This window comes from Diospyros lotus, chromosome 2, assembly GCF_014633365.1.
Source record: "Diospyros lotus cultivar Yz01 chromosome 2, ASM1463336v1, whole genome shotgun sequence".
In the NCBI taxonomy this organism is placed as follows: Eukaryota; Viridiplantae; Streptophyta; class Magnoliopsida; order Ericales; family Ebenaceae; genus Diospyros; species Diospyros lotus.
The window spans coordinates 42,176,139-42,200,331 of NC_068339.1; the positions used below are offsets into that span (position 1 = coordinate 42,176,139).

Sequence of the window (24,193 nt, forward strand, 5' to 3'; positions counted from 1 at the left end):
AATTTCTCCTTTGAAAAAAAAAATATATTAAACTAATCACTATACTTTAATTTAGCAATTAAATTAGTTATTAACCTTTAAAATGAATCAAATAAATCATTTTTAAAAATATAATTACTTATTTGACTTTTTTTTTAAATTTAATACGTACCACCTTATATTTTGAAAGTTGACAATGGCCGGCTGGAAATTACAAACAGAAGAGCAATTTTTATTAAAATAGTAGTAAGAGGGATTTTTTTGTATAAAATAAAATCAGAATTCATATATGAATGGTAAAGAAAATCATTCACGTTATCTTTTCGGTATAAAATACACTTTTTTGCTTAAATAGTATTTGTTAAAATAAGTAACATAATGCTATATAAAATGCCCTTGCGCGATCCTTAATGTTTGTGTAATTTATTATGTTAGAGGAAGTAAATCACAAGTTGGATTTTTGGTCCTTGCACAGGACGATGATCAAACTCGCAATTTCTCGGATTAATACCGACATATTACTTATCAGACCGCTCGACTTATATTCTGTTGACAAAGTTTATTAATGCTATTTGCCATTGAACTATGGAATTGGAATTAGAATTAGAATTAGAATTATATAATTAGAATGATGGGGAAAGACGAGACGACCATTCAATAGAATAATAATAGGAAATTAAAAAGAAAAAGATTTGTTATTTTTTGTTAATTAAATTAGGTCCGAACATGCACCCCACGTTTTGGGTTTCAACCTCAACGACAGCAAGAACAGATATAACGGTCGCATTCCCCAAATTTGAGGATTGCCAAACCCATCACCTTCCTCTTCCTCTTCCTCTTCCTCTTCCTCCTCGTCGTCATCATCATCTACAGACATGCCATTTCTCTCTCTCATCATTCCATAGTTCTCTCTCTCTCTCTCTCTTGGGAATGGTTCGAGCACTTGCAGAAGAACAACAAGCGTATTACATGTCCAGGCTCTTCAATTTCAGAGGAACGCTGCATCACGAGAATGCTGCCGGCCGCCCACCCAACGCCACTGCCGAATGCCAGCCGTCGAAGACCCCCGCCGACGAGCCTGTGCCGCCGGAGAAGCCCCCCCGGATTGCCAACGACAAGCCTCCCAAGTCGCCTTTGCCCAATGAAGGCGGCGGCGGCGGAGACAGCCCTCGAGCTAAAGATACTAATAAACCACAAATGCCTTCAGGCAGGCCTCAATTCTTATGCATCTGTTTCTTTCCTTCTTCTTTTTTAATTAATCGCGAAATCCTCTCGACATTAGAAGCGCATTGACATTTGCATTGCTGTTCTGATTGGATTCATCCGTCATTTCTGTGAGAAGCATTGCCTGATAGATTTTGAATGTGAAACCTAGCTAGCTATAGGAGGCGTGCCATTTTGATAAGGTTGTAGATCTTCTGTTTTTTGTTGCATTTCTATACTGTACAGGTTGTTGATTTGCAATATTAATGATGTGATGGAACAAGACCACTTTCGTTATCTTCATTTGCTACTATCTCATGAAATTTTTTCTGATGAAAACAGTGTTGGAAATTCATCTCATATTTTCTTTACTAGAGGGTTGCGCTAGAAAGGGTATTTAGTGTGAAATTTGCACATTATTTTTTGCAGGATTTTGATAATACTTTAGAAGTCAGTCATTTGATATTATGAATGTTGTTTAACCGATTCTAATTTGATTAGGATAAGATGCAATTGATGACATTGTTGTTGATCTTCTCTTTATTTCTGAAGCTTTGGATGGATTTGTGTTCAGATATGGAACTGATGAAGGACAGGTTTTCAAAATTGCTGCTGGGGGAGGATATGTCTGGTGGAGGGAAGGGGGTTTCATCTGCCTTGGCATTGTCCAATGCCTTTACAAACCTTGCAGGTATTTGAATCTCTTATGCCTCCTCTTATGCTCTGCAAATTTTCAGAGTAAATGAAGGAAAGGTCACCACTCCATGGCTTTTCCTCTCAAGATTGCATAATTTGCTCAACTCTTCTTTCATAATTTTCTCTCTTCCAAACACAACCAGCCTCCATCTTTGGGGAACAAAGGAGGCTAGAGCCTATGGCGCCAGAGAGGAAGGCGAGGTGGAGAAAGGAAATCGACTGGCTCCTATCTGTGACGGATCACATAGTTGAATTAGTTCCTTCTAATCAAAAATCCAAAGATGGAGTAAACATGGAGGTAGCAGCCCGCTCTCTGTTGTATTATATACACATTATCGCACATATACATACATCTTTATACGAAGTTACAGAGCTGTTTTCTTCTCCTGGTCTAGGTAATGACAACAAGGCAGAGGAATGATCTCCATATGAACATCCCTGCACTAAGAAAGCTTGATGCTATGCTTATTGTAAGAACTTGGCTAAATGTAATTTGTTTTTCAAGTCAGAAATAAGCGCTTATGTTGACCATGACGGTTGATTCTGTCAGGATTGCCTGGACAACTTTAAAGACCAGAATGAATTCACTTATGCGACTAAGGAGGAAGAGTCTGAGAAGGGTAAAATCGCAAGGAAAGATGACAAATGGTGGATACCTCTACCTAAGGTTCCCCCAAATGGGTTCTCTGAAGCCACAAGGAAATGGCTGCAGTTCCAGAAGGATTCCGTGAACCAAGTGCAAAAAGCAGCCATGGCTATCAATGCCCTGGTTTTGTCAGAAATGGATATCCCTGAAAATTACATAGATTCTCTCCCTAAGGTACAGGGGCAGAGGATACAATTTTCCATCAAATTCTTGCAAGGACAAATGGTACATGGACTGATTCTCTTTTGTTTTTATGTGGTAGAATGGTCGCGCTAGTCTTGGAGACTTGATCTATAGGAGTATCACAGTTGGTGACTTCTTTGATCCAGACCAGTTTCTTTCAACGATGGACTTGTCATCAGAGCTTAAAATCCTTGACCTCAAGAATAGGATTGAGGCATCCATAGTGATTTGGAAGAGGAAGATGATCGCCAAAGATGGAAAGTCTGCTTGGGGTTCAGCTGTGAGCATGGAGAAGAGAGAACTATTTGAGGAAAGGGCAGAGACCATCCTACTCATTCTTAAGCATCGATTCCCTGGAATCCCCCAATCCGCACTGGAGATCAGCAAAATCCAATACAACCGGGTGAGTAGCACTTCATTTATCTGCCCTTGATGTAAAACTGTCACGGTGTCAGTCCAAGGTAACAGTTATTTTGCCGTCTTAATGGGTGCCCTCTTCTTTGCTCAATAGGATGTTGGACAGGCAATTCTGGAGAGCTACTCAAGAATATTAGAGAGTTTGGCCTTCACAGTCATATCGAGAATTGATGATGTTCTCCATGCTGATTCTCTTGCAAGAAATCCAACACCAGCAGAAGAAACAAATTGTCCCCTAAGGGATTCCTCACTAGTCAAAAGAGAAGACAAGGTTCCAAATGCAAACGAAGAGCTTGAGACGCCGGACTCAGCAGATGCACATAATTCAATGACGCTTTCGGATTTCATGGGTTGGAATATGGAAGCAGAGGGTGAAATGAAGAAGGATTCGTCGGCAGATGAATTGCTCAAAGAAAATGACGCAAAGTCCCTAAACAAACCGGCTAATATTTTGACCAGCAAGAAATTTTCCTATTTAGAGAAGCTTGAGAACTTGGGCGGTTTAAGAAGTCCAACAGCACGCCATTGACCAGAGTTAGTGCAAACCACAAATCAATCAAAAGAAGAAATGGAAAACGAAGAGACATCAACATTGCGACACCTACAAAAGAACATCCTATGTAGTGAAGCTTAAGAATTTGGGGGCTCCAAGACGTCTGACATAGAGCCACTGACCAGGGCCAGTGCAGACAGCAAATCAATGGAAGATAAACAGAGAGAAGCACCAATAGTGAGAAAGCTTAGAGATTGATGTAAAACACCCAGACCCATTCTGTTTCTAGTTTGATTGCATTTGTTGTTTCATTTTGTAAATACACCCAAACCTAGTGCCCGTATTGGGTTTCAAATTTGATGTTTTGGATGTGTTTTTCCCCTGTGCAAGAAGAGATAACTTTGTTGATTTGCAGCCAAGGAAGCTAGTCAATTCTTATTTTGTTCAACAGATTGATCCATCCTAAATAATCTGTCGATACTCCATTTAGTTTCTTTGGGTACTCAAATTGCCTGTTTTTGCTGCTGATTTTGATTATGCTAGACAAAGCACATCCTATAGATGGAATGTATCACTATTCTACAATACACCCTTACTGAGTGATGACACAAGTATCATAATCAAAGTGATCGATTAAACCAATCAACACTGAAGTAGGTATTTTCAAATGATTAATAGAGGACAAAGCTAGCTTTCAGCATACTTACAAGTGAGAAAAGAGTACATAGTTTGAACACAATAAAAAGGTCGAAGAACACAAGTCACAGGAAATTAGATCTTGCCGCGTGGTCCTATCTTGGGCGGAAGTTGGGGACCCTTCTTAATGGGTAGGAGATCTGGTGAGGCAGTGGCGCTAACATAAGCCAGAGCAGAACCACCTCCCAATATCAAGAACTTGAGCAATAATCCTCTCTTGGTGAAAGGAGCAGCAAATGTCTCAAAGAATTTGCTCTGCAATTGCATACAAAATTTTGAGATTTCAAAGAATTGTTTGAAATTTTGCAGTTAAAATGGTAAGAAATATTCCTCTTACAAACTGAACTGCAAAAGATTATCTTACAGTAATCGTATTGAATGCCTTAACCAAGCAGGCAAAAGCAAGTGGTTTCTCTCTTAAGTTCACTTTTGCAACAAGATGCCACAAAACATAAATAGGAGGATTCAACCAATCTGATGCTGCATGCATTATATGCCACCAAATTGTCTTTTAGAATCTGCGTTGCTACTATTATTCATACGACAACGATTTACAAGCCTTTATCCCACTATGTGAAAGCACTAATGGTCAACTGATGCACAAGCCTTAGCTTGTTTCTTTCATATTCATATATCATAGCAAACCAATTCATTTCTCCAGCTTAACCGGAGAGAACATTAAGATCATGTGGTCTTGTGATTATCTTTTGGATATGTGAGAAAAAAACCAATAGATGCACTGGTGAGGAGAGTAAATGGAATAGAAGAGTTTGTGGCAAAAGATGTACAGACAGATTAATTTGACCTCCTTAGATCTTCTCATAATTTGATTCATATCTCAGAAATAAGAAATACTTAAAAGATTGTTATTTATGCCCGCAAGATCCAATTATAGTGTTGATCTAGATCACGCAAAATGTTGTGAATCTGTTGCACTATATATCCTTAGTAATTTGTTACATGATTGGTGATTACCCAAACAATCTTATAATAAGTCTTTAATTCCACGTTTGAAACATCAACAATATAACAACATATCAAATCATTATCCCACAATATCCAGGGTCATGTACATAAATTCTAGCTCGCTAGACATTTTTTTATCCATAGCTTTTATTTTATGTAAAGTTGTTACAAATCGTATAAGACCTAAGTGCATCCCACTAAGTTTTTTTCCACATCAAAACATCAACTAAATGGTGATTAACTGGGACCTTTAATTTTGACTAATCTATCCAAGGGATATGGTGCACGGCTGAGAGACCTCATCAAAGCATAGCATTTTTGTGATTAACATGGAGTTTTTGTTTTTCTTTTATTTTCTATAAATGAGAACTGCAACTACTTCCATTTGGGTATATATTAGATGAATTCACCGGATACATGCAATAGCCCAAAAATAACGCAAAATACATGAGGAGAGGGGGGGGTTCGAGATTACCTGAAGGGAGTTGTATGGCGACGGAGCATCAGAGCCATACAAGTCCCACTGCCCGGTGGTGTTGCCCAAATCCTCCAAATCAAAGTACACACTCTTATCCCCGTATTTGGCCACCACTGCACCAGCTCTATATATATGACACAAAGCTAGTGAGAAGAATTCGGCATAAATAACAAAATTGGCTTTGGCAAAGAGTCAGGACGGAGTCGTATTTGTACAAAACCCTCTCCTCCTTTTATAAAAAGGCTATTTTCATTGCTCGAATTCATGATCTTCAGCGAAAATGAAAATTATATGAAAAATTAAAATGTTCAGAAACCCTAAAGCAATCAGGGTCTTGCAATTTATCTGAATTGTTGGTAGAATGTTTAACGAGGAAGATTACAGAGGGCAATGATGGAATTTGCTCGTGAGTTACCTATGGGTGGAGGGTCTGAAGCTCTGGCGGGATGGCCTGACATGGAGCTTAGTTCCGGCCAGGGAGCTTCCGGCGAGGCCCTTGACGGCGGTAGGGTGGACGACGGCGAAGGTTGCTAGAGAAGCCATGGCCTTTCCCTCCAAAACCAACCACCACACTGCAATTCCACACTGGTTGGTTGTTTAGCAAGGAGGGATATGAGATGATTGGGTTTTTGATCTTTTTCATGAATCTTGCTGTGCCACGTGGCAAATTGGGTATCCTTAAGTCGGATATACAATGCCATCAGGGGGTGACACGTGGGCAGGGGCTGGATAACCCTATCCCCTTGGATGGGAAAACGATTTTCTTAAGGATTTAATATATATATATATATATTATCGTTTTCTTGATAGATACAAATAAAATATCGTTAAATATAAAAGAGTGATTTTTAAGAATTATAATTATTTTAATAGAAATATTTTACATAGAGATAAAATGATTCCTATGATGGCAGAAGGTAAAGAGAGAAAGTATGGTTCATTATAAACAACATAGTTTAGATATATAATTAAGTCCCTCAATAGTTAAAATTACAATTATTACATTCATTAAATATTATTAACTACATAAATAATATTCAATAAGTAAATATCATGTTTGGTGCTATGAATTCTTGTTAATAAAGTGTTTTTTTAAAATATTCTTTATATATCTTATTTAAAAAATAAAAATTAACTATGTTAACAAAATTTGATATTATGTCTTAAATAGTAACTAATTTTATGGATAAATAAGTCATTGTATTTGATTTTAGGGTTAATTGTATTTTAATAATGGTTAAATTTGGAGTCATATTGGGATGATCGTTTTTGTGCGATTTTTGGTACTTGTGTCCTTGATTACGTCAGGGGAGATAAGTTATAGGTGTGGGACTTTGTCTCACTATGTAAGATGAAAATCGAACTTATAATTCACTGAACTGATACCAATATATCGCTTGTCCGATCGCTCGATTTATGTCATGTGGGCAAATTTAAAGTCATATTAATTATTATAGTTGATGTCTTTTAACATTATCTAATAATATTTTAATTCTATTAATAATGCCAACTTTATATCTACTCAAAATAATGTGATACAGTCATAAATATGATCCATACAATTACAATTTATGTATAATAAAGTAATTAATTTAACCCAAAACCAAAGTTCGATAGTTTATTTGGTATTTCACCGTCGTTATATTTATTCTCAAAATACTTTTTTACTTATGATTAAGGTTTCATTTGTTTGAGTATAAATTTTTTTTTTTATTTTTTGGTGTTTAATTGACAAAAAGGGTAAGAAAATATTTTTATAATACTGTACACCAAATGATGTAAAATAATTTAGATTTTTTATGTATATGAATAAATTACTTTTTTTTCTTTTTCACAATATATTTACATATATGTATATGAATAAAATTATTTACAATCAAAATTGCACTTGTTTTTTATAGTTCGAGTCATGAAATGTTTTAATTGTTGTAATAAGGGGCATTTAAAATATTTCATAATTTAGACTATAAAAATAAGTGGAGCCCGGACTAAAAATAGTTAACCTCTATATATATTTTTAAATAAATACATACATACGTACACAATATATGCTTAATACATACATAGTCTCTCAACAATTAAAATTATAGTATTTGGTCATTGATATATAAAATATCAAAATTTTATATTTCAACTATAGAAAATTATTATTTTAAGTCTTTACCATGGTAAAATATTAGCACATGTATGAATGTGCTCATTCTCACAAGTGACATACCACATGAATGACATGTTGGTAATACTTGGAATGCATAGACTAATTTGTTGCGTTAACTCTCTCAATAATTTAAAAATATAGTGTTTGATCCATGATGTGCAAAATGTCAAAATTTCATATATCAACTATTAAAAATTGTTATTTTAAGTTATTTTCTTGAGACACAAACGAGGATATAAACAAGAGAATATAGAACAGAATTCAACAAAAAAAAAAAAAAAAGATGTAGATTAGTTATGTCATATTTTGTAATTGAGAATAAAAGAATGTAGTGTTTTAGGGTTAGTGATTTAGAGATTTAGAATTTCTTTAAGTTATGGATAATTTGGTCTTTTTTCCATTAAAGTAAATTTTAATCTAATGTGTTTTGTTGACATAACTTATTTATAACATTATATTTTTTCTTTTCTATGTGTACGTCTTACATGATGTAGGTAACAATTATGTTTACTTTCAATTAGAGTAATAACTTAAAATAATAATTTTTAATAATTAAGATGTAAAATCTTAATATTTTTCATATCAATGACCAAATATTATATTTTTTAATTATTAAGGAGCATTATATATATTAAGCTCACAATATATATACATACAAATACACATACACATACACGTGTGTATCTATATATATATATATATGCATATACATTCACGACTCATACATATATATGTGTGTGTGTATGTGTGCATGTCTGGGTAAACATATGAATAGCCAATTAATCTTGAAAAATATTTTACCATACCAACAAAACATTAAAAAATAAAACAAAAGAAATTATTATGAATATTTTATATCAAAACAAATGGAGGCTCAATGGAGAATGTGACTATTTTTATCTATCTAAATATATTTAGAAGTTATAGGGAAATCATTTGTTTACTTTTTAAACATAGTTGATGCTCATGATTTTGTTCTCCATCAAGGAGAGTTCCGAGTTGAGTGGACAATTTCTGGCTGCCTAAGCTCAAGAGTATGATTTTTTCCGTATTCAAGTGCGGGTTATGTGGGTTGTAGAAGGGATCGATGCTCCCGTTTCTTATTTCGGACAATGATGGTTAGTTGTAATCACCATCGTGTCCTTAGTTTACAGAGGGCGGATGGCTTGATTGCAGGTTCTAGTGAGGAGGTAGTGGGCACCTTTGTGTCTTCCTACCAGTAGCTCTTGGGTAGCAGTGCTCGTGTGATAGATTTTCATCTTGAAGAAGTTGCCCATATTGTAGATAGGCAATTGGCTCAAGATTAGTGGGCGGGGCTTACCGTAATAGTGACCCTTGAGGAAGTTAAGCAATCTTTTTTTAGTGTGGGTGATGATAAAGCGCCCGAGCTAGATGATTTTACTATCAAGTTCTTTCAAAAGGCTTGAGAAATGGTGAGCTCTGATGTGGTAGAGATTGTTCGTAGTTTCTTTGCCACGAGATGTTTGTTGGGAGAGGTTAATGCCACTACCATTAGTCTTATTCCCAAAGTTCTCCACCAGGAGTCCCCTAGTTAATTTAGGTCGATTTCTTATTATAATGTCATGTATAAGGTTATCATTAAGATTTTGGCAAATAAGCTTAAGGTGGTGCTTTTGAGGTTGGTGGACGAGACCCAAGCTGCTTTTGTGCCAAGTCATTCGATAGGTGATAATGTCTTATTGGTGTAGGAGTTGGTCCATCAATACCACCTCCACAAGGGTCCCTCATGTTGTGCTATGAAAGTAGACCTGGTTAAGGTTTATAATTATGTGGAATAGGATTTCCTTCTTACAGTCCTTCGTTTGATGAATTTCCCTCCTCAGTTTTGTACATGGGTCAAGGAGTGTGTCACGACTCCCCGTTATTTAGTTAAGATTAATAGGTAGTTGCATGGTTTTTTCCTGGGTGGTTGAGGATTGAGTTAGGGGGACCCTTTATCACCTTACCTTTTTGTTCTAGTAATGCAAGTCCTGCAGAGCATGATACGTCAGTATTCTTTGTCTGTTGACTTCTAGTTCCACTAGAAATGCGAGCATACGAGGATGGTGATGCTTATGTTCGCTGATGATCTATTATTATTTTCTTATAGGGACCTTTCCTTTATTAGTATCTTGAATTCTTGTTTGGAGAAATTCGCTTATTTGACGAGTCTTTGTACTAATCCCTTGAAGAGTGATTGTTTTATTTCGTGTAAGGATGAGGTTTTGAAAAAGAGTTCTATCTTGCTTCAATATTCAGAAATGGTTCACTTCTTATGAGATACTTGGGAGTTCTTTTTTGTTTGCCAAGCTGTCATATAGGATTGCAAGCCTATTTTGGATAAGGTGAGAAGTAGAGTGTGCTCGTGGTGTAGTTATTTGATTTCTTTTGGTTGTCAGCTTTAGATGGCGCATTTTGTTTTCTCTATCATTTATTTGTATTGGGCCTCTATTTTCCTTTTACCTAAGTGTGTGCTCAGGGAGCTTAAACAAATGGTGAGAAATTTCTTCTGGAGTAGTAATGAGTTGGATTCCTATAAAACGAAGGTTGCTTGGTGAGATGTGTGTTGTCCTAATAAGCAGATGGGGCTCTAAGTTTAAAGCCTTTATATGTTTGAAACCAAGTCTTCATTATGAAATTGATTTTGAGGTTGCTCTCATTGTGAATCGTTAAAGGTTAAGTGGGTCCACACTTATATGATTAAGGACAAGTGTTTTTGGTTTCTTCCAATGCCCTATTCTCATCCTTGGTACTGGAGGAAAATGTTAAGGTCCATTTTTTAGTGCATGACAAGTTTTGTTAGAGGATTGGTGATGGTAGCAAAATCTTCTCTTGGTACGACCAATGACATCCCCTTAGGAAACTAGTTGATAGATTCTCTCACCAGCTGCTTCAACAGTTGGAAATTTCTATTTTTGATTGTGTTTCTAATATCATTGTTAATGGTGTTTGGTCTTGGCCGAAGAGGGCTTTATTAGGGTCTCTGGACATGATCTAACACCATATGCATGGCCTTTCACGGGTCGAGCTCTGGATGAACTCCGATGGCTCCTAGCCTGTAACAGCTTCGACAACCACCTTTAAAAGGTGACTGCCCAAGCTGTTATAGTTGGTATTAAAGCCGACTCTCGAGTCTGATGATGGTGGGGTCGTGCAGGGGGGACACTACACCCCCAATGAGGGGATGTCGTGTGTTATTGTAGCGTTTGAATCTCACATTTGTTCACTTGGGGAGGCAGAGTCCTGGGCTTATTTATGTTGGCTGGGCAGTCACCTTTTGAAAGTGGTTACTTAGGCTGTTACATAACCCCTGATTGAGCCTTTTCTGTTTGGTCTGCTTTCCAGAGTCTTTTGTTGCAGCGCCTGTGTGTTCCATGGCATTATTTGGTATGGCATAGTATTGTTATTCTTGCTTATGCATTCATTTTTTGATTAGCAATTAGGGAGGATTTATATACTCTTGATCGTGTTAACTTGCTTTTGCCTTTGCTGAGTTGGTGTTTTCTGTGCAAGGCACTGGTAGAAAGGCATAGTCACTTGTTCTTTGACTGTTCCTATTTTAAGCAAGTGTTGTCCTTTTTTTAGTGTTTGAAGAAATTTGGATGGCTTTGGCAATGATGGAAACTAAGGTGTCATGAGCAGCGATGAGATGGACTAGTAAGAATCCTTGGCATGTTATTAATCATTTGGTTTTGCAGGCAATTGTGTATTTTATTTAGAGGGAGTAAAACAATAGATCCTTTAGAGAGCAAGTGTACTCCGTGTCCTAGTTGGCATATTAGATTAAGTGTGTCGTATGGGCACAGTTGGTCACCTTTACCTTTCCTTAATCCCTTTAAAGTCGCGTTCTGAAACCCTTCTGACAACTTACAATTGACCAGTCTTTTGTACTTCGTTGAGGCGTATTGCTTAGTATCTTGGGGGTTGCTAGTTTGCTCATGTATCGTCCTCTAAGCAGTATGCTTGTGCACTCTCGCTTTGTTGGATGTCTTCTTCGCTGACTTGGGCTGCTTAGTAACAAAGGGGTTGACGATATGCTCTCGTATCAACATTTCTCACATAACAGTGTCATGAGCTATTAGTATGCTAATGCACTCTAAGTAATCCTTGGGATCCCTCTTGGTGTGCCGGTTCTTATTAGTGCTTGAATTTGGGCGTCAAGGTTTTCTGTGTTTTATTGATCATCATTTGACCTTTTCGTATAACAGATGTATATTCCTAATTTTGAGAATTCACTATCTCTTCAGTATTTAGGTGTACTTTTGTTGTTTTCTAGTTTAACTTCTTTATTTTTTTGTGAGTCTCATTGTATGCCCTAATAATTTGTAGATGCTTTGTGATTTTCGTTTAATGCAATTATTATTTTTTTAAAAAAAAACAACCCACAAAGTTATATTAATCAATTAATAGCAAATAATAATTTAGAAATTTAAATTGAAAATAATTATGTTTATAGAAAACAATTTATAATTTAATTTAATTTGTTTTAATTCAAACCTAAAATCAAATCTTAAATCATATTTCTCAAAATTTTTAATGTAAACTATTTTTAAGAAATTTAATGAACCAAATAAACTGATTTCAATTTATGTTATGTTAAAGAGTTAAAATGAAATCATAGAATAAAGTCACCACTCACCACCATGGTACAGCAGAGGACCATACCTGGTGCAAAATACCCAAAATGCCCAAAACCGTATCCTCCGTAAACTCTTCTTCCTCCCCCTTATCCAGCTGTGACACCAAACCAGAGCTCGGCTCACTCCAAAAATGCCGCTGCTGCAACTCCCACTCTCCCAGTTCAATTCCCTCAACCTCTCCACCCCTTTCCTCCATGGGTCCTCCCCCGCCGCCCTCCTCCTCCTCCGCAAGCCCTCCCCCTCCGCCTCCACCTCTCCCTCTCCTCCTAGCCCTACTTTCCTGCCGCCCATTCGGGCCATGAAGTCGATACAGGGCCGCGTCGTCTGCGCCACCAATGACAAGACCGTCAACGTTGAGGTCATCCGCCTGGCGCCCCACCCCAAGTACAAGCGCCGCGTCCGCAAGAAGAAGAAGTTCCAGGCCCACGACCCCGACAACCGATTCAAGGTCGGCGACTACGTCCAGCTCGAGAAGTGCCGCCCCATTAGCAAGACCAAGACCTTTCTCGCCGTACCTGTCGCCGCCCGCAACGTGCGCAAGGACAAGGAGGTCGTCTCGCCGGAGATCGGGCTTCCACTGGAGTCTCAGCAGCCGTAGATTCTGCCCTGTACGTACGTGCGTATTGTTGAGTTTCTTTCGATTTTAGTCGTGATTGTATGCCTGAATTTCTGTCTTTCTCGAACGAATCACAGTGTTCTGTTTTCAATCATTCGTGGAATGTTTGCAAGTGGTTATTATGCTCTGAAGAGAGTGGCCAAGAAATTAGGGATTAGACAACGGAACCGTATAGAATTGTGTTGATCTGCAGACCACGTGTTTGTGAATTTGCCACTAAGAAGAATTGATTGGTGGGTTGCCATTACTGAATCTTTTGATAAAAAGGTTCAATCTTGTTAGGTTATTCCTCAAATTCCCATGTAAACCAAATGGAAGATGTCATTTACACTGGTGAATTGCTTTTAAGTGGGCACCCCATCCCCATCCCTTGTTGTGAGTGTGCCGAGGTGAGCGCCATTGGCCCTATGTATTGGGAGGTTAGTAGATTTTTTCATGCAAAACCGCACATTGACTGAATTATCTCGTAATCGTGAGATTATGGACGGAGTCATTGACGCTGAATCACGATAAACTTCTTTTGTATTCTTTACTTTTCTCTTGATTTTTGTTATTTAAACAATTCGATCCTAAGCGGAATTGAGCAATATACTGCCCAACAAAGTCAACCAAGTTGGACTTCGTTGTAGTGTTCACTTTGAGAGGGTGTTTGGCTCTCCAATTTGACAGCTTATAAGCTATTAAGCTGCCATGCCATCGGAGTTTAAATATAACTTATTTAAGTATTTGTTTATTAAAAAAATAAAGAATTTAAGCGTTATTAAGCTTAAACGCTATTTTAACAGCATTTTAGAAAAGCTCTTCTCCCATCTTTTCTCAAAATGTTGTTATCAATTTATTTTGTTGACCAAGTAATTTACAATTTTGCCCTCTAAAAACTCTAATATTTCCAACCTATATGCCCTTAAACATCATCGCCTCCATTGTCGCCTCTCTCCCATCTCCTTCTCGTTGTAGCCTCCATCAGTCCCATCTTGGCTACTGCCTCTAGTTCCATCATCGTCGCCTCCATATCCTCTTTTATCACCTCTATCGTCGCCTCTAGCCCATCATTGTCGCCTCCATCTCCTCCTTTGTTGCCTCCAACTTCCATCGTGGCATCTTCACCTCCAAGATCTCGGCCCTCGTCGTCACCTCCATCCCCTGTCCTTCCGTCACTCTCTTTCTCTCTATATATAGCATATATGTTTATATATTTTAATGTCTAACATATATATTTAATATTTTTATGAATTAATTTTAAATTTAAACATAAAATATTTATTAATATATTTTTTAATAATTATATATAATTTATCAATACTTAATATAAAAAATTTAATCAGTTAGACATCAATTTATTATTCTTATTAAAAATGAATATTTTTATAAATTTTATTTATATTATTCAGCAACATATCTATTTTAGTATTTTTATTAAATTTTAATAATTTATTAACTTTTTTAAACCAAACACATAACTATATAAATGACATCTTAAAATACATTTATCCAAACACGTTATCAATTTAAATACTAAAATTTACAAAGCCTTAAAAGCCATCTTAAAAAAAGCCAAACAGCCTCTTAATCTTCAAACCCAGATTACTTCTCTCCAGTAGATTGTTTTTCAGGTTAAATGCTTTTTTTTTTTTTTACAATGGATTTGTCTAAAATGGCTAAATCACACCTATTACACACAAAAGACTCAATTCACTAAGGAAATGGGGAAAAAAATGATTACTACAACCTCAAATCTATAAATATATACATTTACTTGCTGTGATGAACCAGAAGAAAGATGATCTCAGTCACCCATCTTCACACTGCAAGCTCTTCTTAATATTCTGCAATGTGGATGAAATGATAGCGTTGACAGACTCCACGGAGTCCATTGTTAGCTTGGCAGCGGGAGAGGTGTTGGTGAGGATCTGAAATGCTATGGTGAGCAAGGATCCGCCGTCCGAGCTCTTATCCTCTTGCCTCGATGAAGTTAACACCAGAGGCCTGGACTCGGGTCCATCTGGGAGAATGGAGAAACCCGAAGGCAATATTGCGATGTTGCCAGAGTCGCAGCCCGCCATCACGGGCTGCATGCTGCTGATGTCCACCGGAGCATAGACCACCATTGATTCATAAGCGTTGGTGCTGCTATCTTGAAGTACCAGCATGCTCTGCTCTTTCAACTTCATTCTCTGGTTTATGAATACCCAATTCAGCTTTGATTAGAGAACCAGATCTAGGGAAAGAGCTATATGAATCGATGAATAGATCTGTGTTTCTGCGAAAAGAGAGAAACTTACTTGGATGGTGACAGTGTTGCCACGATCCTGTCCCTTGGCCAGGCTTACTATGCATTGCATTGGACCTCCGCTCGAGGTTATGTCCCACTACAGTGCATATGGCCAAACTCATCAGAAAAGAAAGAACCCTTAAGAACTCTGCTGTTAGATGTTTCTATGAGAGTTTAGAAATAGCAATTAGGTGATTCTAAAAATTTGTCAAAATTTCGGATACCTCATTTCGACGTGTTTCATCTCTGAGAAAATCGAACAGAACAAGCTGAGAGACGGGCAACCACACAGATGAAACTGCACATACGATTACCCCAAGAGGTTCTCCGGGATCGTTTAGGTTCTTCCTGGAAGAGACCCTTATGTCGTCTCCTGTTTTGCTGAACATCTTGGTCCATGTGTGGTAGCTTGATGCCCCAACTGCCTGGCAAAACATGGATGTCATTCTTTGCGCCATTTTCAGTATGCTTTTCCTCCCCGCCAGTGTCGCCACACCTTATGAATTTCAACATTAAGAGTCACTCAAGCATTCTAAGCCAACTTCACATAGTGAGATTAGGGCAAAACGTGGTGCGGTTAAGAATTTCTCCTTTTCTCTTAGCTAACTAAACGTGGTGAAAATAAGGCTTGATATAAAGTAGTTGTTCTGAAGGAAAGGTACCGCTTGAATCTTTGGTTGGAACATTGGTGGCCATGAAGAACACGAGACGCTTGCACTGCTGCTGCAGCGTTGCTATCCAATGCCGGGCACCAAAGGCCATCCCGCTGTTAACTATCGCTCGATACATGGTCGGAACCATGCTCTTCTGACATTCGAAATGCTCGACCCATATCACCTGCAAAAATAAACTCGCTGTTTAAGTCCTCTAGAACTAGTAACGGATTGGAATGAAAGACTAGACTAGGATGCCATTCGCTAAGGTATATTTACCTTGCAATGGCCATTTGCTTGATCCTCGATTATGCAACCAGAGGGCCGTTTTCTACATTTTTCGAGGGATGAATCGATGTTGTCTTCAACTTTGTCGACTGAGACATCAACGATTGCCCACTGCTCTGCGCTGAGTTGCTTGCAGTATCGTATGAAGTACACTTCTCTGGTTGGCACCGTTGGCGTCAGCATTTGCAGCTCTGCAAACATCTGCATCGATCCAACACAAGAATGACGATACAAGAAAGGTGACAGGCAATGGAACAGAGAGAGACAGCGCGGACAGAAAGCTCACCAGCTGGAGCGCGCCGTTCCTGTTAGGACCCTCGCCGTGGGAGATCACGTCGACGGTGGCTGCTTTGGATATCATGCTTGGAAACATCTCCTTCCATTGGTTCTGCAGGAAAACAGAGGAAGAAGATGATAATTTACAACCAACGTCCCAAGCCACAAAATGGGTTCAATCAAACCATTGAAATTGTAGGAAACTTGCCACATCCATGAAGCATTGAACCAGCCATGGGAGATCGACGAACACAACGCCGGTCTCTCTCGAGGCCTCAATGGACCTTTTCGGGCTCCCGTTACCCGAATTCTCAACAGAAAACTCTCTGACATACTCGTCGTAGTTAAGTATCTCGCGCCCCGTCTCGATGCTGCGAATCCAGAGCGGCTCTCCGGCGCTGGCCATCTTCCTCAGCTCTTCCATTGCTCGTCCAGCAAACTCCGTAATTCTCGATTTCTCAAGCCCAAAAGTCCCCGTGTAGAAATCCAAAGAACTCCGGTTCTCCTGGTCGTTTCCGGCCGAGCACGACGAGCTCGCCGGCGACGTGCCCCGAGGGAACTTCCCGGCAGCCGCTCGAAGCTTTTCGATCTGCAAATAACCCAAAAACAAAAATCTAAGATTTCAGGCAAGGAAAGGAAAGGAAAGATTTTGGCCTAACAATTAACTAGAGTAGCAAATTAACCTCAGCCTTGAGTCTGGCATTTTCGATTCGAAGCTGCTGGTCTTCTGCATCCCTTGCAGAGGTGGCAAAGCCGCAATTGGGGCAGCAAGCTTTGTTGATGGTCTCCCTCAAGCTCTTGTTTTCGTCTCGAAGCTTCTCCATTTCGTTCTTCAGCAGTGAGTTTTCATGGCGCTCCTGTATGGCCTGCCGCCATTCGTGTGACTCATTAATCAAATCGCTCGCACGATGATAATTGCATGAAAATTCTGTAAAAATAAGGTTACCTTGATCTGGGTTCGACGATTTTGGAACCAAAACTTGACTTGTCTGGGAGCAAGGCCTAGTTTCTTGCTAAGTTGCTGTCTTTGCTTCTCATCAGGATGCGGTGATTCCTTAAAAAGCCTACAATTTTTGATTGAACAAAGAGCAAGCCTTAGATTGGACTTAAATTTGGAGGAACCTCAAAAGTTGTGAACAGAAATCGTTTATTTTAACAATGCAGTTTTCGGGGATAACTAACAAACGAATACTGTTGTTAATTTTGAAAATTATGATTAGATAGGAATAAAAAATATATATATATATAATTTGAAAATTGTGGGAAGTTTAATTGGGTCATGCAAAGGTCAGGATTATCTCATGAGTCATGGCCTAAACCAACGTCAAAATCCCCGAATCCGCCGGAGGGTCGGATTTACATTTAGTGACGTCAGGTCATGGCACAAAGCCCAATCTGTGTTACCTTAAACTAATTAATTCCCCCAACCCAATAATCGTGCTTCACCAACGCGCCCGACTCAGCACCAGACCGAGTCGAACCCAACCGATTCCACTTCCAGCTTCCAAGTTTAATCTTTTATATATATATATATGTATAGGAGAAGATGAAAGATGACTCACGCTTCCATTTCCCTGATTTGCTCGGTGGTGTGTCTGTGATACTTCTTCCTCTTCTTCTTCTTGTTCTTGTCGCCGTCATCATCTTCGTCGCCGTCGCCGTCGTCGTCGCCGTCCAGGTCCTCGTCGGACCGTGATCTCGCCGGCCCGGAGTTCTCGCTGCTGATCTCCACCGTCTCCTCTCTCCGGCCGCCGTTCCCCTCCTCCCCGTTCTCCACCTCCGCATTCTCCGCCGCCGCCGCCGCTCCGTGCCGGAAAATCCCAGCCTTCCACAACAATTAAACCCAAATAATACACATAAATAAACACATACACATATATAGCTACGCATGCATGTATACATATACACATATATATCAGAGAATTATAATATACATATACATACCAGACTAAGAGAGAGAGCCGGGGAGGCCAAGAAGTCTCTGGCACGAGAGGTCGGAGGAGGATTCGACATTTCCACGCCCATCACACTTCTGGGTCGTGGCCGACGGATGGGTTGTTTTATGGCATAATTCTGGTGGGCTTACAGAGAGGGACAGAGAGAGAGAGAGAGGGAAAAGTGGGGCTGCTTGATTTAAGGATATAAAAACAAAGAAAGCAACTCAGAGAGAGAGAGAGAGAGAGAGGGGTGGGAGGGCTGGTAGGAGTTGACCGTTAGATAATCTGCTGAAAAGATGAACACTAGGATTGGATCAACGACACAAGTATGTATATGTGTGTGTGCTGCGAAAGTGAAGGCAGAGGAGGTCTTTAACAATGGCTTCCTCTCCGAAGGAATCGATCGGCTCGAGAGGGAGCTGGAGCTGGAGCTGCAGCTGCAGCTGCCGGGCATTAATGTCAAAGAGAAGTGTGCGAATGATAAACTTGTCGGTTATATATATAATAGCAGTTAGAAAAAGCGCACACACTCTATCTCCATATCTCATCACATGGCAGATCCGTGCATCTCTTTTGCTGATCCTCCTCCATCAACACTCACTCCTCCTTCCTCTCTCTCTCTCATGTGATATTCATTCCCATTGTTGACAATTGTTTTCTAGTGCTCACTTCCCCTTATATATAAACATTATTTTAATACCCTTTATCCCAGCTTCTTAAATCTTAAATTTTATTCTATTACTCCTTACCTTTTTTAAAGTTCATCGTGAAACTGAAACCCTTTCAAATTGTCAAGTCTGCAGGATATCGTGGTGGATATGATGAATCATGTGATGTACGTCTATTTTGTATATTTTGAACTATATAAAAGAATATTATGACCAAAATATCTTATATTTCTATGTGATTCACGTGTTTTTATACACTTTATGAGAGACATTTTTATCTTTAACACACCTTTGTGTAACTTAAAAGTGTACACAAAATGTACCATAGCATTATTCAGATATGATATGATGACTCATTGTTAAAAAATTTAAAGGTTCATTGCATGGACTGTTTGGGCTAAGTAATTGAACTGTAGGGGGGTGTGTGGGCAATTATCTTTAAGATTTACTTGAATTATTGTTCTTTGTTTTTTTTAAATAGTATTTATTAACCAATATACAGATTAAAAGAATTAAGATATAAAAAATATTTTAAATTTTTATCATTTTTAATGTATTTATTAAATTTATCTGATAATTATTAAAAAAAAAAAGGTCGCATGACTTCTTATTTGTCATTTTTCATATATGCTTATCTCTCCCCCTCAAAATAAACATATATTAGAATTTATAGATAAAAGAAAATAACGCATGTGTTCTAAAGTATATTTTAAATAATTTAATAAAAATATTAAAAATACTCATTTTAACAAACATTAGCTTAAATGACAAAAGACTTATTTCATTGTTAACTAATCATCAAATTAATCATTTTACCTTTACATTTAAACTCCATCTTTCATCTTTTTTCCTCTTCTTTACTCATACTTTCTTCTATAATTGCTAAACCCAATTATCTTTCTAGTAACATTATTGTTATCGAGAAGCTATCAATCTACTTTAACTAGTTTCATCCTCTTTTATGTCCTTTATTATTTTATATCCCTTTTATCTTTTTTTACCATCGACAATAAAAGTCCGTCATTAATGGTTGAACATTACTCTAATGGTAAAAAACCTATAATGAAAAGTCATCAAATTATGGTGAAATTTCAACCAATAGTTTGATGTTGATGGACAATGACATTGGCCACGTACGAGGAAAAAAAATAGAATAATTGAGAAAGAGAAATATAAAGAAAAACTAAAAGATAATTAATTTTCTTGTTATAATTGACGTAACATAACCATTACTGGTAGAAGATGATGAAAAAGATACATCAATTTTTTTTTTCTCTTTTTCTCGCTCAAAATTGGGATTTCTAATAAACTCCATCGTGAACCAAAATTTCTAGATTCGACCCATTAAATTGACATTTATCTAAGTTATACAATTTCTCTCTCTCTCTTTTTCACACATCAATAATTGGCGATACCTGTTAGCGATGTCATCGTTGAATGTTACTGTATTTTTATTATGTAATTTTTTTTTATTCTAAAGGGTAAAGAAAATGAAGTGCATTTTGAACATTTTTATAAAAACAACTACTATTAATTAGCGATAAGAAAATGTGTTGTGCGACAATTAATATCGAGAGAGGCCAATATAGTTTAGGTAAATAGAATTAGTTTGTGAAATTATCAATATAGTTAATCCGTTGATTACAAATACAATTACAATTATAAATATGATTACGAACATAAAATTATAATTTTAATTACAATTATCTTCAAATCGATGATCAAACCGATCCGTACCCGCCCCCGTTAAAAGCTGCATCTATAGCGACCGAGGCGTCAATTTATTATTGAAAACTTAAAAATAGAGAAAATATATGCATTTTTATTTTTCTTAACCTAAAAAACAAAAGAAAAAGAGCTAGCTAGCCGGCCCAAGCCAGCCGGCGCCGAGCCGTCGTGAAGGGCTTGGGCGAGCCACGCAGGTTGAGGTCAAACCTTATTTTCATAACTAACATTCCAAGGGAAAATAAAATCATTTTAGATTTTTTTTTAAAAGAGAAAGATAATTTAATATTAATAATAATAATATATAATCATAAATTATTACTTTCAAGCTTCAACATCTGATATTAATTAATCAAGATTACGTCATTAAGGAAGCAAAATAATATTAAATTAATTCTTAAGTCATTTTAACATTAATTTCTAATTGTATTGGATATTTTGTGTCTGTACATCATTTATAAAGCTGCAAGTAGTGAATGCCAATTAATGGGTTTGCTTCCAATTGCTCTTTATTATTTTAGAATTTTCAAAATTAGTTTTATCATATCTTAAATGTACTTTGTAATGAATTTACAAGTATAGGTTAGACCCGTTAATTAAGTGCGTATCAAAATCAAACTTATGAGTTAATTCAATGAAGCGAGATTTAAATGTTAGTTATAGATATAATTATTATAATTAATTTATCATTAAACTTTAATCCTAAGAGATAGATGGTATTTGAATTTGATTGAGTTTATCCAAGAAGGGATTCTTAATTAAGAGCATAGGCTAGGGATTTGTCTAATTACTTTTTGTGGTTGGGCATTGGTAGTTAGGATTGGTAGATGACTAATGGCTGCTTCTTTGTTTATCATGGCAACCCATGCGCGCCTCTTGGGATAGAAAGCCAATGGTGTTTGCTTAAGAGAGGAGGAGTCTCTCAATTTGCTTTCTTTTGAAGTCTTTATAAGATTATTCTTAGCCCACCGGTTCAAATATTTTCATGGGATGGGGAACCACACAAACAAACACACACACACACACACGCGCGTATATAAGGTATATAAATATACATAAATATATAGACAGTGTTGTTCTTAAAAAAATTTAAACTGTAAACTCTAATCGTAAGATAAGTTATTATAACGACTATACTTATAAATTTATCCAATATACATTTCAAAGATAATGATTGTGGATCTTGGTGGATAACAAAAAAAACAATACTTTCGATTAGAGATCGATATGCATAAAGTTTTTTTTTTTTTTTTTTCGTTTTTCGCAAGACTAATAATATTTAACCGTAACCCATTGTTTAAAAGTTCAAGTTACGAAAATACCTTTTCGACCGAGGGTATTATGATCAATATTTGAATCGATTGATGCGTGACTCATTGTTTAAAAGTTCAAGTTATAAAAATACCTTTTGACGAAGGGCATTATGATGATTTGAGTCCGTTAGTTAGTGTTTTAATGGTTCCCAAGGGGGGGAATCTATGGAAGCTTTTAAAAACGAGGGGAGGGGAGGGGGCGGAGGTAGTTGTTGACGAGCAGATGGAATGGTAGCTTTGGAAGGCTGGTGGAGGAAAGGCATTTGGGCCGCAGCCAGCCACCACCAAACAAACGTACGTTTGGATTTTTGAATTGATCGTAATGAAATGGAATTAATGCGCTTGTTGTTACGTGCAAGAGCCAAGAGAGCGGTGGATGGGATGAATTCAAGTCATCAGACCCTTCCTTCATGCATGCCTGAATAAAACTTTGCTGTCATTTGCTCATTAAAGCCTTCCCCCCTCCCCTTTAATTACATCTCATCCTACTTTTCTCTTTCTTTTCACACACTCATGAAATTATGGTTTGGTTTAATACATACGTTGTTTTCTCAATAATTAAAAATATGATGTTTAATTTATTATGAGTAAAATCCTAATATTTAATATTTTAATTATTAAAAAATATTATTTTAAATTTTTATCGTGACGGAACGTTAGTGTATGTATGAGTGTGCGTGTTTTCATAAGAGACATGATTAGGTGACAGTATTTAAATAGATTGACTAATTTGTTATGTTCATTCAATGATTAAAAAATATAACATTTAATTTCTAAGGTACAAACACGTCAAGATTTTATATCTCAATTATTAAAATTGTTATTTTAAGTCATTATCTTTATACACAAAAGAAGATATAAACAAGAGAGTGAGAGAATGGTGGAATTGAGTTCAACAAAGAGAAATGATGGATATTAGTTTTGTTATATTTTGTGATTAAAAATAGAAAAAGATAACGATTTTTTTGGGTTAGTGATTTAGATATTTAGATGTTTGGGATTTAAGGTTTTTTTTTTTTTTTTTTTTTAAGTTATGGGTAATTTGATCTTTTGCCCATCAAAGTAAACTTTAATTTAATGTGTCTCGTTGGCGTGATTTTTTATGACATGTTATTTTTTCTTTTTTATGTATATGTTCTACATGACATAGATAATAACTTTGTTTACTTTTCAATTAATGTAAGAACTTAAAATAACAAATTTTAATAGTTAAAATATGAAATCTTGACTTTTTTTTTATATTAAGAATCAAACACCATATATATTTTTTAATTATTGAAATAACATAAGTCACTCACATGACATCTCATTCGCAAAAATGGATACATTATACACACACTAATGTAATGTCACAATAAATATTTAAATCAATAATTTTTTATATTTAAGATACCGAATATTATTGTTTTGCATATCAAAAATTAAACGTAATATTTTTCAATTATTGAGGGAATGCTATAATTATTAGGCTTATAATTAATATATTATGATTTTAGATAGAGATAACCCTTAATAAAACATTATGAAAATTCATGTCACCCCTCATATTTATTGAAATCAAAATTTATAATTATTGTTATTATTGTGCATTATTATTATTATACATAGGGCACAAAGGGCAATGGTGTATGTGAGATATTTATTCAATCACTAAAATTAGTTAAAAATTGAGAATTACACCTTAGAAGAATGCTTTAATCCTAAATAACTTAAAATTTTGAAAGAAAGGTAGATTGCGTTCTCTTTACTGTTTTCAAGTCATTTTTAATTTTCAATTTTCTAAAATAATGAAAATGTATTTTCTTTACTGTTTTTAAAAATATATTTTTAAAAAAAAAATTATAAAGAAAACTTAAAACAATAAAAAGTTATTTTGACTGTTTTCATTCA

The 24,193-nt window shown here is 36.6% G+C and overlaps 4 protein-coding genes across 5 annotated transcripts; 2 read left to right on the forward strand and 2 right to left on the reverse strand.

The window, feature by feature from the left end:
• The first annotated feature begins 810 nt into the window (after positions 1–810).
• On the forward strand, positions 811–4,039 carry LOC127794828 (rop guanine nucleotide exchange factor 12-like). Its single transcript, XM_052326083.1, is given in 8 exon segments — positions 811–1,210; positions 1,690–1,741; positions 1,743–1,873; positions 2,022–2,176; positions 2,274–2,348; positions 2,429–2,698; positions 2,787–3,110; positions 3,219–4,039. Coding segments are annotated over 8 exon segments (1,743 nt in total). The 5' UTR covers positions 811–909; the 3' UTR covers positions 3,654–4,039.
• A 195-nt stretch (positions 4,040–4,234) lies between these two features.
• Positions 4,235–6,378, reverse strand: LOC127795869 (photosystem I reaction center subunit VI, chloroplastic-like). The gene is made up of 3 exons (XM_052327822.1): positions 6,173–6,378; positions 5,755–5,881; positions 4,235–4,568 (listed from the first exon to the last, which is right to left on the reverse strand). Exons 1-3 carry the CDS (start codon positions 6,298–6,300, stop codon positions 4,389–4,391), a joined length of 435 nt encoding a protein of 144 aa, XP_052183782.1. The 5' UTR covers positions 6,301–6,378; the 3' UTR covers positions 4,235–4,388.
• Positions 6,379–12,610: 6,232 nt separating this feature from the next.
• LOC127794000 (30S ribosomal protein S17, chloroplastic) lies at positions 12,611–13,397 on the forward strand. Its single transcript, XM_052324856.1, has one exon. The coding sequence runs from the start codon at positions 12,686–12,688 to the stop codon at positions 13,151–13,153; it is 468 nt and encodes a 155-aa protein (XP_052180816.1). The 5' UTR covers positions 12,611–12,685; the 3' UTR covers positions 13,154–13,397.
• Positions 13,398–14,657: 1,260 nt separating this feature from the next.
• LOC127795954 (homeobox-leucine zipper protein GLABRA 2) lies at positions 14,658–18,838 on the reverse strand. Of its 2 annotated transcripts, XM_052327942.1 has the most exons (11): positions 18,605–18,838; positions 18,223–18,485; positions 17,607–17,724; positions 17,344–17,526; positions 16,869–17,249; positions 16,671–16,772; positions 16,376–16,585; positions 16,106–16,280; positions 15,668–15,939; positions 15,454–15,540; positions 14,658–15,345 (listed from the first exon to the last, which is right to left on the reverse strand). In XM_052327942.1, exons 1-11 carry the CDS (start codon positions 18,683–18,685, stop codon positions 14,962–14,964), a joined length of 2,256 nt encoding a protein of 751 aa, XP_052183902.1. In that variant the 5' UTR covers positions 18,686–18,838; the 3' UTR covers positions 14,658–14,961. The 2 variants fall into 2 exon arrangements, with proteins under 2 accessions (XP_052183902.1, XP_052183903.1); XM_052327943.1 differs by lacking the exon at positions 14,658–15,345 and having other exon boundaries at positions 15,461–15,591; positions 18,605–18,837.
• Between the last annotated feature and the right edge of the window lie 5,355 nt (positions 18,839–24,193).

What these genes read in the sequence shown, in the direction of transcription:
- LOC127794000 (XM_052324856.1), top strand. Translation starts at nt 12,686, where the DNA reads ATGCCGCTGCTGCAACTCCCACTCTCCCAGTTCAATTCCCTCAACCTC.
- LOC127795954 (XM_052327942.1), bottom strand. Translation starts at nt 18,685, where the DNA reads ATGGGCGTGGAAATGTCGAATCCTCCTCCGACCTCTCGTGCCAGAGAC. An exon ending in TTCAATGCTTCATGGATGTG is followed by an intron (nt 16,773 to 16,868) that starts GCAAGTTTCCTA and finishes GTTTTCCTGCAG; the next exon opens with AACCAATGGAAGGAGATGTT. An exon ending in GGAACGGCGCGCTCCAGCTG is followed by an intron (nt 16,586 to 16,670) that starts GTGAGCTTTCTG and finishes GGATCGATGCAG; the next exon opens with ATGTTTGCAGAGCTGCAAAT.
- LOC127795869 (XM_052327822.1), bottom strand. Translation starts at nt 6,300, where the DNA reads ATGGCTTCTCTAGCAACCTTCGCCGTCGTCCACCCTACCGCCGTCAAG. An exon ending in TTCAGACCCTCCACCCATAG is followed by an intron (nt 5,882 to 6,172) that starts GTAACTCACGAG and finishes TCATATATATAG; the next exon opens with AGCTGGTGCAGTGGTGGCCA. An exon ending in CGCCATACAACTCCCTTCAG is followed by an intron (nt 4,569 to 5,754) that starts GTAATCTCGAAC and finishes ATGCAATTGCAG; the next exon opens with AGCAAATTCTTTGAGACATT.